General features: G+C 43.3%; 1 protein-coding gene across 1 annotated transcript in view; it reads right to left on the reverse strand.

Annotated features, from left to right (window-relative positions):
• Nucleotides 1-18,218, reverse strand: part of fbln2 (fibulin 2) — a 212,804-nt gene that overhangs the window by 30,162 nt on the left and 164,424 nt on the right. Inside the window, exons 13-16 of the mRNA XM_055648332.1 lie at nt 13,540-13,674; nt 9,784-9,813; nt 5,650-5,793; nt 4,927-5,055 (exon numbers count right to left, since the gene is read on the reverse strand). Of these exons, the coding sequence (XP_055504307.1) occupies nt 4,927-5,055; nt 5,650-5,793; nt 9,784-9,813; nt 13,540-13,674 (438 nt within the window). The remainder of the gene's footprint in view (nt 1-4,926; nt 5,056-5,649; nt 5,794-9,783; nt 9,814-13,539; nt 13,675-18,218) is intronic.

The raw sequence follows: 18,218 nt of genomic DNA on the forward strand, positions 1-18,218 counted from the left end.
GGCGCAATGGGCTAAGTGTTCGGCTGGCGACCGGAAGGTAGCCGGTTCGAATCCCGCTTGGAGTGCATACTGTCGTTGTGTCCTTGGGGCAAGACACTTCACCCACCTTTGCCTGTGTGTAAAATGTAATGTAATTATGTGAAGCACTTTGGGGTCAATGCAAGTTGACTAAAAATGTGCTATATAAATAAGATTTATTATTATTATTATTAACTTGGCCAATGTGCTGAAGAATGGCAGATGGGATAAGCAATTAAGAATAAATTAGTCGGCCTATATTCTCTTGAGTTTGGAAGAATGAGAGGTGATCTTATTGAAACAAGTGGGACTTGACAGGGGATGCAAGGATATTATTTCCTCTGGCCGGCCAGTGTGTCCCAAATCACCGTCTCAAAGCAAAGTCAGCCATTCAAGACTGGGCTGAGTAGCAATCTCTTCACCCAGTGGGTAGTGAATCTTTTGACTTCTCTAGCCAGAAGGGATGTCGAGTTTCTGTCACCGAATATATTCAAAATAGAGATTGACAGATTTTTGAATATTTGGGGGAGTCAATGGTGATAGGTACCGAGGCAGAATACCAGCTGTGAATGGGCAAGTAGGCCTCACGAATGAATAACCTTCTCTTCTATTTCTGCTGTTCTCATGAGTGATGGAAGTAGAATTAGGCCATTCGACCCATCAAGTCGACAACGCCATTCCATCATGGCTGATCCATCTCTCCCTCCTAACCCCATTCCCCTGCCTTCTCCCCATAATTTCTGACACCTGTACTAATCAAGAATCTATCTATCTCTGTTTTAAAAATATCCACTGACTTGTCCACCCACCAAAGCCTTCTGTGGCAAAGAATTCCACAGATTCACCACCCTCTGACTTAAGGGCCTGTCCCACTTTCACAAACTAATTCACGACCTCTGTCGAGTTTGTCCTTGACTCATACTCGCAGCATGGTCGTCACAAGGACGTAGGTAGGTCGTAGCAGGCCGTGTAGCTAGTCGTAGGTACTCGTGGCATCAAGTAGGTCGGGGCGTTTTTTCAAGCCTGATGAAAAATGTCCACGAGTAAAAAAGGTGGTGAATTAGGTCGTGAAACTGGGACAGGCCCTGAAGGTAACTCCTCCTCATGAATTCCTCATAGATACCAATATTCTTGATAGTGAAGGATGTCCCTTTGATTGTACTGTAGGTGCATGCAGATGCCTGTGTTTTACTTTACCTTTTGAAAACCAAAGCTGACTCACATTTTCACATCCACTTTTCAGGACAAGAAATGTCAAATCGCAGCCTGCAGTCTCATCTTTTGAATTAGAAGTCAAATCCACCTTCCTGTACTAGCTATCATCAATTATCTGTGCCATTCAGAAAAGCTTCATGCCACCCCATACATTGATTGAAAGTAATGTATAGAGCTTGATGCTCAAAAGATTGTTTTAAGCTCCCCCTCTCTCCCTCTCTCCTCCCCCCTCCCTTGCCCCTCTCCCTCCCTCCTCTCTCTGCCCCCCCATCCTCTCCCCCTCTTTCACCTCCCCCTCATCTTCCCCTTCACTGCCCCTGCCTCCCTCCCCTGACTCTCCCTGATCGACCATGGGCATGGGGCTTTCAGCATCTGCCAATGCAAACGGTTAACAACATGTACGTGCACAGCTGGTCCTAACTCACGACCCCTGGCAGTCAGCTCAGTGAAAGATAGATAGTGCAGGCCAGGGAATGGAATAGCAATGGGCATGTCACAGAGAGCGAGTGAGCAGCTGGAGGTAACACACTATCGGAGTTATAACTGACGGGCGATTCTGGGCATACATGTGGTGCAGTTAGAAGAATGACATTGTCAAGGCATCAAGCATTTGCCGCTGGCTGGATGGAGCACATCACACACAGTTCTCTGAAAAGCAAAGCAAGGAAAGAAGTTCATGAGCAGCACATGCAGCGTGCCATCAGGCCCATTCACTGGATAGTGGTTTGCAGCAGCTCCAGCTATATTTGTTCAGAGCACTTTGCAAGAGGCCCTAGAAATATTCTTGCATTCTGCAGGGATGTTTATACCAAGTTTATATCAATCTTCACCAAGGCCTTGCTTGCCAGATTGAAAAGGCTGTCTCTTGCAGTTGAGCATGGATTTCTTGAGTAGTTGCAAACAGATGTTACAAATAATAGACAATAGACAATAGGTGCCGGAGTAGGCCAATCGGCCCTTCGAGCCAGCATCACCATTCAATGTGATCATGGCTGATCATCCCCAATCAGTACCCAGTTCCTGCCTTCTCCCCATATCCCCTATGAGTGGTGAATCTCTGGAACTCTCTGACACAGTGGGTAGTTGAGGCCAGTTCATTGGCTATATTTAAGAGGGAGTTAGATGTGGCCCTTGTGGCTAAGGGGATCATGGGGTATGGAGAGAAGGCAGGTACGGGATACTGAGTTGGATGATCAGCCATGATCATATTGAATGGCGGTGCAGGCTCGAAGGGCCGAATGGCCTACTCCTGCACCTAATTTCTATGTTTCTATGTTTCTATCATTAAGAGACCTATCTAGCTCTCTCTTGAAAGTAACCAGAGAACCGGCCATCTGCAAATTTGCTAATGTTACTTCAAGTTCAAATTAGTTTATTGTCATGTGTCCCTGAATAGGACAATGAAATTCTTGCTTTGCTTCAGCACACAGAACATAGTAGGCATTTACTACAAGACAGATAAGTGTGTCCATATACCATAATATAAATATATACACACATGAATAAATAAACGGATAAAGTGATGAACTTTGAATCCTTCATCCAAATCATTGATGTATAGTGTAAATAGCTGCAGTTCCAGCACTGAGCCTTGCGCTACCCCCACTAGTCACTGCCTAACTAGGGCTCAAACCTGCGCACTGTTCCCAAGGGTAAGCACAATGGTGAGAAGCTGTCAGTACAAACAATCGCTGTGAATTTTAGTGCCATGGAGTTTTCTTTTAACACACTGATGTAGGCTTTGGGGAAAAACATTGGGATTGTCTTGAAGTGATGAATACATTGGTGTGAACAGAAAGCTTCCAAGCGATTGGGATTTAATGGTAAATAAATTCATACATTGATGAGATGCAGCTAACAAAAAGAGAAGGCTATCTACTGTATAAAAATGGCATGGATGCATTTAGCGACCAGTGACCAGTTGTCTTTCTTTCATTCACTTGTTCTATATCTCTCTGTCTAAGGTCATAAGGAATAGGGCCATTCGGCCCATCAAGTCTACTCCACTATTCAATCATGGCTGATCTATCTCTCCCTCCTAACTGCATTCTCCTGCCCTCCCCATAACCTCTGACACCTGTACTAATCAAGAATCTATCTATCTCAGCCTTATAAATATCCATTGACTTGGCCTCTGCAGCCTTCTGTGGCAAAGAATTCCACAGATTCACCACCCTCTGGCGAAATACATTTTTCCTCATCTCCTTCCTAAAAGAACGTCCTTTAATTCCTAGGCTATGACCTCTAGTTCTAGACTCTCCCACTAATGGAAACATCCTCTCCACATCCATTCTATTCAAGCCTTTCACTATTCTGTGTTTCAATGAGGTTCCCTCCCACATTCTTCTAAACTCCAGCAAGTACAGGCCCAGTGTCGACAAACGCTCATCATAGGTTAACCTTCATCTCTTGTTTTTCTTTATGTCCTTATGACCTTAGACGGTGATACAGAGAGATATAGAACAAATGAATGAACAAAAGACAGCTAATCAAGTTGCCTAAAGGTTGAAGATTGACGTTGTTAAATACTTATCTTTAAACTAAATCTAATTATAGCTGCATTAATCAAATTTAATTAACCAGTAAAACCTTTTTATATATATCAAAGGATATTCTCAGAGCAGTCATCGGTAATAATCTGCAATTATCTAAATTGGTACTTTGAATGTCTGTCTACCTGCATTGGTTTATAAATGGTTTGTGATTGGTGATGTTAATATGAGTCGGAGTGGAAACCTGGAAGAGGGAAAGAGGCTGTGTTGGTAAAATGGAAAGTACAGATTTTGGATGAAATAAAGTCATAAGGAATAGGAGCAGAATTAGGCTGTTCGGCCCATCAAGTCCACCGCCATGGCAAACAATCATGGCTGATCTATATCTCCCTCCTAACCCCATTTCTCCTGCCTTCTCTCCATAACCCCTGACACCAGTACTAATCAAGAACCTATTTATCTCTGCCTTAAAAATATCCACTGACTTGGCACCCACAGCCTTTTTGTGGCAAAAGTTCCACAGATTCACCACCCTCTGAGTAAAGAAATTCTTCCTCATCTCCTTCCTAAAAGAACGTCCTTTAATTCGAAGGCTGCGACCTCTAATTCTAGACTCTCCCACTACATCATCTCAGCTGTTTCTATAGCTATCAGAAATAAAGGTGGACATTAACAGTAACGCATTCAATTGATTCATGCTCAATCCTTCCTTCACGTCCCAGCGTGGTGCCAAGGCATTGCATCATAGTGCTAAGATCCTGCAGTATTAACGCCAAAGTAGTTGTTTTCCATGGCCCTCTTACAAATGGAACATCAGTATCCAGGTGAGTGGCTTATGCAGAAACTGGTGCAGCAAGTTAGCTGGCCAAACTGCACACGTCTTCAGCTATTAAGAATTCCCCCTGCCATGTTACACTGCAGTGCTGGCACTCAGCCAACAGATGCCGCTATTTTCATGTCATTTTCTTGCAGAAATATCTTCTGCAATTCCTCATTGCTAATAGCAGGCCTCAAACTGGGCCTATACAAGTTTTACCCCAACAAAAATCAAATAATACGATCAATCCAAATTAACTGCTATTTCTGACTAGATTGTGTCAAGTTCATGCATTGATGTGGAAATTGAACTGCCTTACTTAATTCCAGGCATATTTGCGTCTGTTTCTACAACATGGAATGATTACACAGATATTTCACATACCAGCGCATGTTCTGCTGAGAGAGTTGTACTGATAACCACTCTTGCAATCGCAGCGATAGCTCCCAGGTATGTTCTGACAGACTTGTCCTTCTCCACAGCGATGCACTCCACTTTGACATTCATCAACATCTGTGCAAACAAAGGACTGTATGGTTCACTGAGGTCAAAACACTAATTGCCCCCCTTAGACCAGCAGCAAAATGCGAGTTCAAATTTTAAAGCAGCTTTCATTTCAGTGATACTGAAAAAGGTGTTTATATTTCAAAAAAGATAAAGGGGGAATAAAAACAGGGGGTGGCCTAGTGTGTAGGGAGTGGATGAGAAAGTGTGATTACATAGAACTAGTCTGAACATGTTAATGTGGACTCGATAGGTCGAAGGGCCTGTTTCCATAGGTGGCGCAGCGGTAGAGTTGCTGCCTTGTAGAGCCAGAGACCTGGGTTCAATCCTGACTACGGGTGCTGTCTGTACGGAGTTTGCACGTTCTCCCCGTGACCTGCATGGGTTTTCTCGGAGATCTTCGGTTTCCTCCCACACTCCAAAGAATACAGGTTTGTAGGTTAATTGGCTCGGTATGAATGTAAAACTGTAGCAAGTCGTGCTAATGTGCGGAAGAAAGCTGGTTGGTGCATTCTCGGTCGGCTGAAGGGCCTGTTTCCGTGCTGTATCTCTAAACAAAAAATTGCAGCTGCTTAGACTTATGGTGTAAGGAAATGTTCTTACCAATGCATTGAGAACCATCAGTACTCGCATGATAACCCCTTCCACAAGTGATGAAACTTCTTTGGCAGGTGTAAGAACCAACATTGTTAATGCATTTGAACCCAGGCTTACAAGCCTGAGTTAAAGTAGTACATTCATTAATATCTGTAATGAAAAATTATGTTCAAAAAACAATTAATCAATTTGTCCTAAAATACATAACCCTGAAATACAAAAATCAGTTCATTAGCCTTTAAATTAATTTGTGAAAGGTTGTGCAGAGACTCAGTAAATGATCGGAGTCTGACTATTGTGTAGAGATTTTTTTACGATACCTTTCTAAGATCACAAATTGTGATCTGCATGGTAATTTGTTTCCCTCCACCCTCCCTCTGCTTGATGGTTTAAATTAAGTGTTTTATTTTGGCTGCAGCAATTTAGGTTACATAACATAACTCATCACAGAGCATTGGTGCGTAGCAAGAGTCAATGGAAATCCACAAGTGCAACTATAAGCATCATGATCAATGCAGGATAATGTTGTACAAGACACTATGGCTTAGAATCCATGGCTAACACAGACATTGTGCGGCCAGCCAACACAATTTTTGTTCAAGTATCTGCCAGAGCAAATATCAATGGCAGATGACATCCAAGGCATTGCGCCCAATAGACCACTTGTATGGCACTGTGTAGGAAGGAACTGCAGATGCTGATTTACACCACAGGTAGAAACAAAAAGCTGGTGTAACTCAGCGGGACAGGCAGCATCTGTGGAGAGAAGGAATGGGTGACGTTTCTGGTCGAGACCCTTCCTCAGACTGAGAGTCTGGGCAAATGGAAACAAGAGATATAGACGGTGATGTAGAGAGATATTGACATGCAAAATAGTAACGATGATACAGGAAACAGGCCACTGTTAGCTGTGGGCTGGGTGAAAACGAGTTATAGACAATGAGACTCAACAAGACGACTTTGAAACTAGGGTAGGGGAGGGATGGAAAAAGAGCGGGGGGTGCAAGGGTCGCTTGAAGTTAGCAAAATCAAATTTGGGCTATAAGCTGCCCAGCCGAAATATGAGGTGCTGTTCCTCCAATTTGCACTGGGCCTCACTCTGACAGTGAATGAGACCCAGGACAGAAAGGTCAGTGTGGGAATGGAAAGGAGAATGCACGTCTATGGCACTTACAGTATTAATACAAAGGCCGCTGTTCCAGAATTTGCATTCTTCTATTCAGTAAAATAAATAGCTAGTTTTGAGCTCCAATGGAATGAAGTATGTGGAACCCCTCAAACAACCTCCACGCCCAATGACAGTTACGAGCCTGTCCCACTGTATGAGGTAATTCAGGAGCTCTCCTGGGTTTAAAAAAAAAATCAAACTCGTGGTAAGCACGTAGAATGTACGCAGCGGCCACGTTGGAGCTCGTGGATGCCTCGTAGCAGCTCGTAATGCTAACGGCAGGTACTCGGGAAACGCGGTAACTCGTGAAGTTTTTTCAACAGTGTGAAAAATATCCACGAGAGCCCCGAGTACCTATGAACGGCTATTACCCTAATTCTCCGAGTTCGAATCAGGGGAAACTCGGGCGAACTCTTGAATTACCTCGTACAGTGGGACAGCCCCTTACATTTTCTCCAAGCACTTTAATTATTATTGAAAGTGTAATATAAATGAACAAAACTTGTGAAAGACTGTGTGGTCATTGTGACAGCATCCAACTGCTATCAAGCTATGCTTCTCTGAAGGGATTAGATATATTGTCACGGGCTTACTGCAACATCAGTTGCTACACATTTAATTCATAGGTATTAGTGTGCAATTAATGACAAATGTCCATGCAAATCCATTTTTTTCCCCCACAAACTCCCAAGTGATGTTGAGAAAATGTGTTGGGAGGAACTGCAGATACTGGTTTAAAATGAAGAAAGACACCAAAAGATGGAGTAACTCAGTGGGGCAGGCAGCATCTGTGGAGAAAAGGAATGGGTGACGTTTCAGATCGAGACCCTTCTCCAGAATGAGAGTCAGGGGAAAGGGATACGAGAGACATAGAAGGGCGATGTGGAGAGATGTAGAACCAGTTCCTTCCTACATCTATCTTCAGTTTAAACCAGCATCTGCAGTTCCTTCCTACACATATCTTTCATTCATTTGTTCTATATCTCCCTACATCACCGTCTATATCTCTCGTATCCTTTTCCCCTGACTCTCAGTCTGAAGAAGGCTCTCATAAAGTCATGGGGTCATAAGTGATAGGAGCAGAATTAGGCCATTCGGCCCATCAAGACTACTCCGCCATTCAATCATGGCTGATCTACCTCTTCCTCCTAACCTCATTCTCCTGCCTTCTTCCCATAAACCCTGTGGCCTGTACTAATCAACCCAAAACGTCACCTATTCCTTTTCTCCACAGATGCTGTCACCAGCTTTTTGTGTCCATTTGATGCTGAGGAAACATTTGATGCAGAAAATGCCAGAAAAATTTCTGATACTCTTAGAACTCTGGATTTTCAGCTAAAATTCGCTACAATTGATACTTGCAACAGTTCCACAATTGGTTGTTACTTTATGCATCAAATGCATGGCCTCGTATTAAGCCAGCCAGGCAAGAAGGCTGAAAAGATTTATCATAGCCTCTGTTCAAAACAGCAGCATTTTCCAGACCTTGTATAGCCAAATCAAATTCATATCCTTCTCTCCAAATTAACAGAACTGAATGGAAGTATTATTTGATTCCAGACCGCCCTCCCAAACTCATCACAAAACAATACTGGCCCACTGTTTTGAAATGAAAATATGTTTAACATTGCTCAGAAACCAAACAGAAGATCTCATTGATAAATTCAACAGATTTCCTTTCAGTTACAATAATATAACTTCCTATGCTTCCAATAGCGATAAGGTCAGAATTTGTTTCATACATTAAAATATCAGATTTTTTTCACACATTAATCTCACACATTTCAAAGCAAGCATGGAAAAAAAATGACCTTCCACCCAAAAATAGCAGCAAAATCCTCCATCATCAAGCTCAGTATAAAAATCAGCTACAAAGGCTTTAATTAACTTAATTTATTATTGCAGTTCCCTGACAAATATAACAGAGAAAAACATGTAATCAAGTCAAATTCCAGAGTTTTATGCCTCAGATGGCATATTATTTTAGTAATTTAATTCCTCTGTGGCGTTTACATCCCAATCATAATGCGTGGGCTTCAAAAATATATATTTTTTAAATGAGACAGAGTGTTGGGGGCAGTCTTGTAATTAAATCCACTACATTGGAAGAATAGTGGAGCTGCTTGTTACTTTTAGTTAAATTAGTATTTGCATTTGTAGATGCCAGAAGCATGTCATGGGGGCAATCTGTATTAGTCCTCCACTACTTGTGAAGAATATTGGAGCAATTAGTTAAAATATATTGCATTAGTATTTGCAATAACAAAGCTTCATGCCCTGCAATTCTAGAATCAGAGCTTCAGAAAAATATGTATATTAAATTTCAGTCAAGTATTTAATTCCCATTCCACAGACCTGCTTCAATATAAGCTCGGAGAAGAAAAATTCCTTAAGAAGTCAGAGCTTCAAAGCTGCATACAGGGTTAAAGAGTCAGTAGCCAGCTCAGCATACAAAAGGTTAACACTATTTGCAAAATTTTAATTTAATCACATTCTTCAAAGCAATCCTTTGAACAGTTGTGCTTTTCAAAAATCCCTTCCATGCCACATTACCATAAGGTGCATTCTTAAAAATCCCATTCAGAGCAAAACCACTTTTCGCACTTCAATATAAATTGAACCCTGAGTGTTCTGCATTCATATTATCCTGACAGTCCCTCAGAGAGTTTCAGCTCTCCACAAGGGTAAAACAAAGAGTTTCAGCCTACAAAACAAACACAACCAGGAGTGTTTGGATGTTCAAACAAGGCATTAACAAGTTGGCAACAAATTTCAAATTTTTGCCTTCATGTCTCATATACATCCATTTGAAATCTGCAAACAAATTTCAATTTTACATTACCAGCAGTTTGTGTCTCTGCACATTTCAAAATGGCATGGCCATGGATATCTGAATTCCCTCAGCAAACCAATCACGCAGTGGTAACAGAAGCACCCTTGTTCTCACATGGGAACATCAATCACTTGTCAGTCATGATTGCCTTGCTCGCACTCATTGATATCTGCAAATGGGAAAAAGAGAGTGTCAGCATTCACAGCTCTGCACCATGCTGACCAGGAAGACAAGCAGTAGCATGCTATCTAATTCATCAGGCAGAAGAATCACTCAGTGCTAACAGAACACGTCCTTGCTCAAATACACACAATCACTGGAAGTAGCCCCGAAGAAACTTAATTTTTTTCTGAAATAAAGTCACTAGGTAACAATGGAATTTATCTGACTGAGTTTATTTGTTACCTTGAATATTAAAAGGCATTAGAAATTAGCTAATTCATATTGTCTCTGTTATACATTTCTTCACCCAGCATATGAGTGTTTTGGGCAATAGGATTTTTTTTGCGTAGAATTTTAAATTGGCTGGGTATAGGTAACAGATTTCCTAATGGTCTATTTTTGTGAGGATGTGCATTTATGGAGACCACCGCCTCCATGTGCAGAGAGGAACTGCAGATACTAGTTTAAACTGAAAATAGACACAAAAAGCTGGAGTAACTCAGTGGGACAGGCAGTATCTCTGGAGAGAAGGAACGGGGGACGTTTTGGGTCGAGACTCCTCTTCAGACAGGAGAAGAGTCTGAAAAACGTCACCCATTCCTTCTCTCCAGAGCTGCTACCAGTCCCGCTGAGTTACTCCAGCTTTTTGTGTCTACCTCCATCCACCTTCCCCCTCTCCCATACCCCTACCCCTCCCCCCTCCCCTCACCTCTACTACCACCCCACGCCCACCCTGCCCCACAGAAAGGTGATGTAATCCTATTCCTGCTTTGTCAATGATCAATCGGTTCTGTAGTTCAGGCATCCAACCACAAGAAGGAGCAAGCACCCTGTTCTGAAAGTAGATGTGACTGCAGGGCATCCTGCTTGGTTAATTACTGCGAGTCAAATTGGGATACTGGTTCGAGGAAAATCATTAAAAATGTTTCCGGCTGAATATTGATTATGCAGTGTGGAACGTATGTGACCAAACTAGTGAATTTAATATTCTGCAAGAGCTTCACTGCTGCATTATATATCCCACCCTGTTTGATGGCATAAAGGAGGATGTTTCTGCAGGAGTCTAGGCTAAAAGCCTCACATACAGTTACATTTATTTTTGCATTTAACTTCAATCACGTTAAAGTGCCCACCATTATGTGAGCTCCAGGTTGCCGAGGGGACTGGAAATTAGCCAACCCTGATATCACATGGGAAGAATTTTAACTTTGCCAGTGGAGCAGAAATGAGGAAGAAATTGATTAAGAATTAAGCAGCGCCATTCTCAATGATTCATGGTTTTATCACCACTGATAAAAACAAAGACTGAGAAACCCACCAACTCGGGCATAGAAACCAATCTGGATTCTGTGAAGTTAACAGGGCCCCACCAAAATTCTGCCTAGCTCTTGCACAAGGCAGTTTCTCCCTCCAGGCTGATGTAGGCTATAGGACTCTGAAGTCGGAAGTTCACAGACAATAACATTCATACTCGTAACTCAGCGTGTCAAACAGCATCGCCGGAGAAAAGGAATAGGTGACGTTTCGGGTCGAGACCCTTCTTCAGACAAGTTTTAACCCGAGTGGAATTGAAGTGGAATTCTCTGCCACAGGAGGCAGTGGAAGCCAATTCACTGGATCTTTTCAAGAGAGAGTTACATTTAGCTCTTAGGGCTAAAGAATCAAGGGATATGGGGGGAAAGCAGAAACGGGGTACTAATTCTGGATGATCAACCATGATCATGTCGAAGGGCCGAATGGCCTACTCCTGCACTTATTTTTCAATATTTCTATCAAACGTCATCTATTCCTTTTCTCCAGAGATGCTGTCTGACCTGCTGAGTTACTCCAGCTGTTTGTGTCTACCTTCGGTTTAAACCAGCATCTGCAGTTCCTTCCTAAAAATTCCTACCAGTAACGGGCTGGCTGCAGGCTGGAGCTATGACACACACACGGGACAATTGACCTAAAATCATCACAACCATGTTTTTCTATTCAATGGAAATGTTGATAGTATTCTTCCTTCCCCAGATGCTGCCTGACCTGCTGAGTATCTCCAGCCTTTTCTGTTTTTATTTCACATTTTCATCCAGCCCTGCAAGATTTCCAGTCCCAGTCAATCTTCTGCAGAGATCGCTTGGACAAAGTTTATTAAGATGCCATCGCTTAGCTGATTATTGAGATTTGAAAGAAGTGATCACCTGATTTATTGAGGAAACTATTACATTATTGGGAAAGCACAAAGATCGTAAGTGGAGTAGGGGTAAGAATCTTAATAGAAGAAGGGTCTCGGCCCGAAATACCACCCATTCCTTCTCTGCAGAGATGCTGCCCGTCCCGCTGAATTACTCCAGCTTTTTGTGTCTGGACTCGTAAGTGATCTGATTTGGATCCGCTGGCCATGGGGCAGATTCAGGAGATACAGGTGAGATGGTGTCAGGGGCCGGGAAGGTTGCTGTGGCCACTGCACTCAGCCTTTGCTGGATGGCCGAGTGAATCAAAGTAATGAACGACTGCAATAGTAAAGATCTCAGTGTGGAGCATATAGGAACCATGCACCCCGGTTACAAAGAGTTCAAAACATGGTTTTCTTTCTGTAGTTGTCTGCTTGGATCTGCTGGTAATGAAGGAGAGGTTGTTTAAGGACTGTCCTGTTCCTGGTAGCAGCCAATTGCAAAGGGGAGCACGGTGGCGCAGCAGTAGAGCTACTTACTGCCTGGGTTAGTTTCTGACTACGGGTGCTGTCTGCACGGAACTTATACGTTCTCCCGGTGACCTGCGTGGGTTTTCTCCGGGATCTTCAGCTTTCTTCCACACTCCAATGGCGTACTGGTTTGTAGGTTAATTGGCTTGGTATGAATCCAAAAATTGTCCCTGCTGTGTGTAGGACAGTGTTAAAGTGCGGGGATATGTTCCCCAACCTGCGATGAACTGGTTTGATGATGACACCGGAATAAAGGCTAGAGGAATAAGACACAAAGAGCTGGAGTAACTCAGCGGGTCAGAGAGCATCTCTGGAGAGAGGGAATAGGTGACATTTCGGGTCGAGGCCCTTCTTCAGTCTTCGACCCGAAACGTTACCTATTCCTTTTCTCCAGAGATGCTGCCTGACCCGCTGCGTTGCTCCAGTTTTTTTTGTCTATCTTCAGTTTAAACCAGCATCTGCAGGAACACTACCTCATATTTCACTTGCGCAGCTTACACCTCAGTGGTATGAACGTTAACTTCTCTAACTTCAAGTAATCCTCGCTTTCCCTCTCTCTCCATTCCTCCCCTTCCTAGTTCTCCAACCAATCTTACTGTCTCCGACTACATTTTATCTCTGTTTGTTTTGTTGTCACCTTCTCCCAGCTAACAATGATCGATTCTACTTTTTCCTTGATCTCCATTCACTTTGTCCTGTTCTCACATCTTACGCTTCCTTATCTATGTACCTCCCTCTCCCCTGATATCAGTCTGAAGAAGGGTCTCGACCCGAAACATCACCCATTCCTTCTCTCCAGAGATGCTGCCTGTCCCGCTGAGTTACTCCAGCATTTTGTGTCTGTCTGCAGTTCCTGTCTACACAGCCAGTAAATATGGGAATCAGAGAATAACATTAAATTGATTAGCCTTGAATTTGTTGGACTCAGGCCTCAGAATTAATATTTCAGTCATGCAGCTATCATGCAATGGGAATATGCATTGAGACAGAACATGGAGGTTCACAGATTAAGAATGTTAAGTATCAATATGCTTCATATAAATGTCAAACCTTGACAGTAATCAACCATTTGTTCAAAGCCTGGTCCACAAGTGATCAGCTTCTGACATCTGTAGGAGCCAATTGTATTGATACATTTTTCTCCATTTTTGCATGTTTGGGAGACTGTTAAGCACTCATTGATATCTGCAGGGAAACATTATAACACACGACTGTCACTGCTAAGATATTGAAGCTCAAATTTTACACTTATAAATCAATGAGATTAAAATATGAAACATGACAATTCAAACCATTTAGACACAAAAACCTGGGGTGACTCAGTGGGACAGGCAGCATTCCTTCTCTCCAGAGATGCTGCCTGTCCCGCTGAGTTACTCCAGCTTTTTGCATCTATCTTCGGTGTCAACCAGCATCTGCAGTTCCTTCCTCCACAATCCGAACCATTTGCTGCAATTATGCGCAAAACATGAATCCCACAAAAGTGAAATAATGTAAGCGTAAAAGATGAAAATGCTGGAAAGTTCATGTGAATGTGGCATCTCATCAATACAATACAATACAATACAATACAATACCTTTATTTGTCATTTGAACCTCACATGAGGTTCAAACGAAATGTAGTTTCTGCAGCCATACAATACAATAAAAGAACCAAAGCACACACCAACACTATTTCACATAAACATCCATCACAGTGGCTCTCCTCCTCACTGTGATGGAAGGCAAAGTTCTTGTCTCTCCCCTGCATTCCATTTCCCTCCCGAAGTCGAGGTCAAAGCCCCCGGCGGGCGCTAGTCCGCGGCAAATTAAGGCTGCGCCGGGTGTTGTAGGGCCCCCCTCCAGGTCACTCTCAACCCCGCAATTCGGGCGGGAGAAGTCGCCGCTGCCGGTGCCCCGCAAAGCAGCCTCCTACCGGGGATCCGCGAGCTCCCGGTGTCACCATCTACCGGAGCCGGGCCGCATCAACGCGCCACCGCCGCTCTCCACGCCCCAAAGCCGGCCAGCTCCACGCAGGTAAGTCTGCAGCAGCTCCTCAGCAGCTCCTCAGCAGGCTCCACGGCAGGCTCCACAGCAGGCTCCACAGCAGCTCCACAGGCTCCGCGGCTCCACAGCTCCACGGCAGGCTCCACAGCAGCTCCCCAGCTCCACAGGCTCCGTGACTTGAGCCTCCAGGTCGTTCCGGTGGAGGCCGCTCCACGGCGCTAGGCCCCAACGGCAACGGAGCTCCGACAGGGAAAAGGTCGGGTCTCCATGCAGGGAAGAGATTAAAAGTTTCCCCCACCCACCCCCCACCCCCCACACATACACATTAAAAAAAAAAAAAACGATAAACAGCTACAAACTAAACCCTCAACAGGACAAAAAAACAAAAAAAACACAGACAGGCTGCAGAGGCCGCTGCGACACCGGTCGCGCCGCCCATCAAGATGTGTTTCTGTCCCCACAGGCGCTGACTGGCCTGTTGACTATTTTCACTCTTCGAATCCACAAATCCGAAATGAGAATTCTATAGAAAATGCAAAATGCGAAATTCTTCTCGAGAGAGCTGGCTTACACTGTGAACATTGAATTTCCTGGAATCCTTGCCCACTCTCAATGGCATGATCCTAAGTCTCATGGAACTAAATTAAGCATTCACCCTTTTAGAAACTTTTGCTGAAAGACGTTCCTCATAGCAAAAGATTGGGTGTTAATGTGAGAGGAGCGACATTTCGTTGACCGGTAAATTGTTTCCCAGTGTTGTGGATTATCTGACTATGCAAAATCTCTGTAGGTAGGGGAGCAGTCAAAATTCATTCATCTATTGATTCAGAAATATCTTCACCCTAATTTATTCCATGCTTATCGGCAGTCATTTCACGGGCAACTCAACCCTTTTGGGCCTTTTGGTGGCCCAGCGGTAGAATTTCTGCCTTACAGCGCTTGCTGCACCAGGGACCCAGGTTCGATCCCGACTGTGGGTGCTGTCGGTGTGGAGTTTGTACATTCTCCCCATGACCGCATGTGTTTTCTCCGAGATTTTCGGCTTCCTCCCACGCTCCAAAGACGTACAGGTTTGTAGGTTAATTGGCTTCGATAAAATTGGAAATTGTCCCTAGTGTGTAGGATAGTGCAAGTGCAAGTGTACGGGTGGGCTGAATAGCCCATTTCCACGCTGTATTTCTAAACTAAACTAAACACTTTTCATCTGGTCCAACCTTCCAGTTTATTGCATCAGAAAGTGAAAGTATCACAAGGATGCCGACCATCTTGGCCGTTCTCTTTTCTCTTCTGGATCTTCTGCAAGGAGATACTGGAGCCTGATATCCTAAGTCCAGAATTAAGAACAGTTTCTTCCCCAATGCAAATAGAACGCAGGAACCGATCAATTCTTTCACACCCCCTTCCCAGAGATACAGCTGCAAATTCTTAGCTCTACTACATTTAGGTGTTCTGTTATTGTATTATTTCCACAGAGGACATGACACATCCAACGTTCCACACTCATAAGTGATTGGAGTAGAATTAGGCCATCGCCATCACGACTTTGCCATTCAATCATGGCTGATCTATCTCTCCTTCCTAACCCCATTCTCCTGCCTTCTCCCAATAACCCCTGACACCTGTACTTATCAAGAATCTATCTCTCTCAGCCTTTAAAAAATCACTGGCGGCCTCCACTGTGGCAAAGAATTCCACAGATTCACCACCCTCTGACTAAAGAAGTTCCTCCTCATCTCCTTCCTAAAAAAAGTCCTTTAATTCTGAGGCTATGATCTCTGGTCCTAGACTACCACTAGTGGAAACATCCTCTCCACATCCACTCTATCCAAGCCTTTCACTATTCTGTACGTTTCAATGAGGTTCTCCCTCGTACTTCTAAACCAAACTAAATACTGCCTGAGCTATGGCCTGCCTTCTGAGTTTTCTTTGCCTTTATGTAAATGATGGGCACCCTACATTTTAATGACTTAATTACGTCAGAGGGTGGAATTCATTGCTACAGTAGGCTGAGGAGGTCAAGTCAGTAGATATTTTTGAGACAGAGATAGATTGATTCTTGATTAGTACGGATGTCAGTGGTTATGGGGAGAAGGCAGGAGAATGGGGTTAAGAGGGAGAGATAGATCAGCCATGATTGAATGGCAGAATAGACTTGATGTCCTGAATGGCCTAATTCTGCTCCTATCACATGACTTTATGAACTCATTCTACTCACATGATGCAGTGGAAGAAATTGCATTAGTGCCAACGAGAATTTCACTGGGAAATCAATGTACAATTTCCCAACATTTGATACATAACCACAAAATGTGCCAAATGCTGCTAAACTAACCAACATCCCAAACATTGAGGTCTTTACAGCGTTTAGTACATAAATAGATTTTATCCGCCAATTTTAAGGATTTAGCCGAAGATAGAAACAAAAAGCTGGAGTAACTCAGTGGTCAGGCAATATCCCTGGAAAAAAGGAAATGCTGACATTTCGGGTCGAGACCCTTCTCCAGACTGAGCATCAGGGGAAAGGGAAACCAGAGATATAGACGGTGATGTAGAGAGATATAGAAAAAATGATTGACAGAGATGCAAAAAGGTAACAATGATAAAGGAAACTGGCCATTGTTAGCTGTGGGCAAGGTGAAAATGAATATAGACAATGAAACTCAACAAGACGACTTTGAAGCTGGTACGACTTGGGTGGGTGGAGGAGGGGGGATACAGTTACTTGAAGTTAAAGAAATCAATGCTCATACCAGGGGGCTGTAAGCTACCCAAGCAAAATATGAGATGCTGTTCCTCCAATTTGCATTTGGCCTCACTCTGACGATGGAGGAGGCCAAGAGGAAGGGGAATTAAAGTGTTTGGCAACTGGGAGATCAGGTAGGTCCAGGCGGACTGAGCAAAGTTGTTGAGCGAAACGATCATATTAGCCTGTCTAGGATTCCGTTTCTTGTGCTACCACTCCATATTCACTTTATAATGCGATTTTGTTGCTCATGTTACCAGCTAGTATTTCAGTTCCATGGGATGCCTGTTGTGCTTAGGAACACATGCATGTATTTCTGCATACATGCATAGAAAGTATGCTCGAGTAGTTGATGTAACCTACACATTGGATGCAGTCGAAAATAAGCTGACATAGATAAAGAAAGAATGCAATGTCTTTAAATGCATTTGGTTGTGAATTTGAAGAATGCATCAGTCAGCAAGGATTCTGTAAGCAGCCATCTGGTGTTAAAATCTCCTTGGTCTGTTTGTGGAGCAACTTCAGATAATACAACGATAGTGAGCTTGGGGGTAGAGTGAACTGTAGATTGTAACATTAAACATGAGTGGTTGTCTGACAAAGGAAGGCAGAAATTGAATAATGAAGGTACATAAATGTGCAATCATTGTTTTAAACTCAAAACTGGAAAGGTTAAAGTCAGAAACATTTAATTCTCGCCCAGTAATTTGTGAAATAAACAAAATCTTGGTGCCAGTTCTCCATATGGCTGAGAGCGAGAGTGTGGTGTGAGCAGAGCTTTCTGTTATACTCGAGTTTGCTTTTTGTGTTAAATGACCTTGCGCAGGAGAGAGACTGCAAGGAAAGCTATACCTTTCATCAAAGAACTTCTATGCCAATAAAGAGAGCTCACACATTCCTCATTCTGCAGCGAACACAAGCATGGAATTAGGATTTGCATTTCAGCATTCTCAATGGAGGAACAATACACGTTTGCTATTGTTCAACTTAGCTGAGGTGA

The sequence above is a fragment of the Leucoraja erinacea genome, chromosome 16, assembly GCF_028641065.1.
Source record: "Leucoraja erinacea ecotype New England chromosome 16, Leri_hhj_1, whole genome shotgun sequence".
In the NCBI taxonomy this organism is placed as follows: domain Eukaryota; kingdom Metazoa; phylum Chordata; class Chondrichthyes; order Rajiformes; family Rajidae; genus Leucoraja; species Leucoraja erinaceus.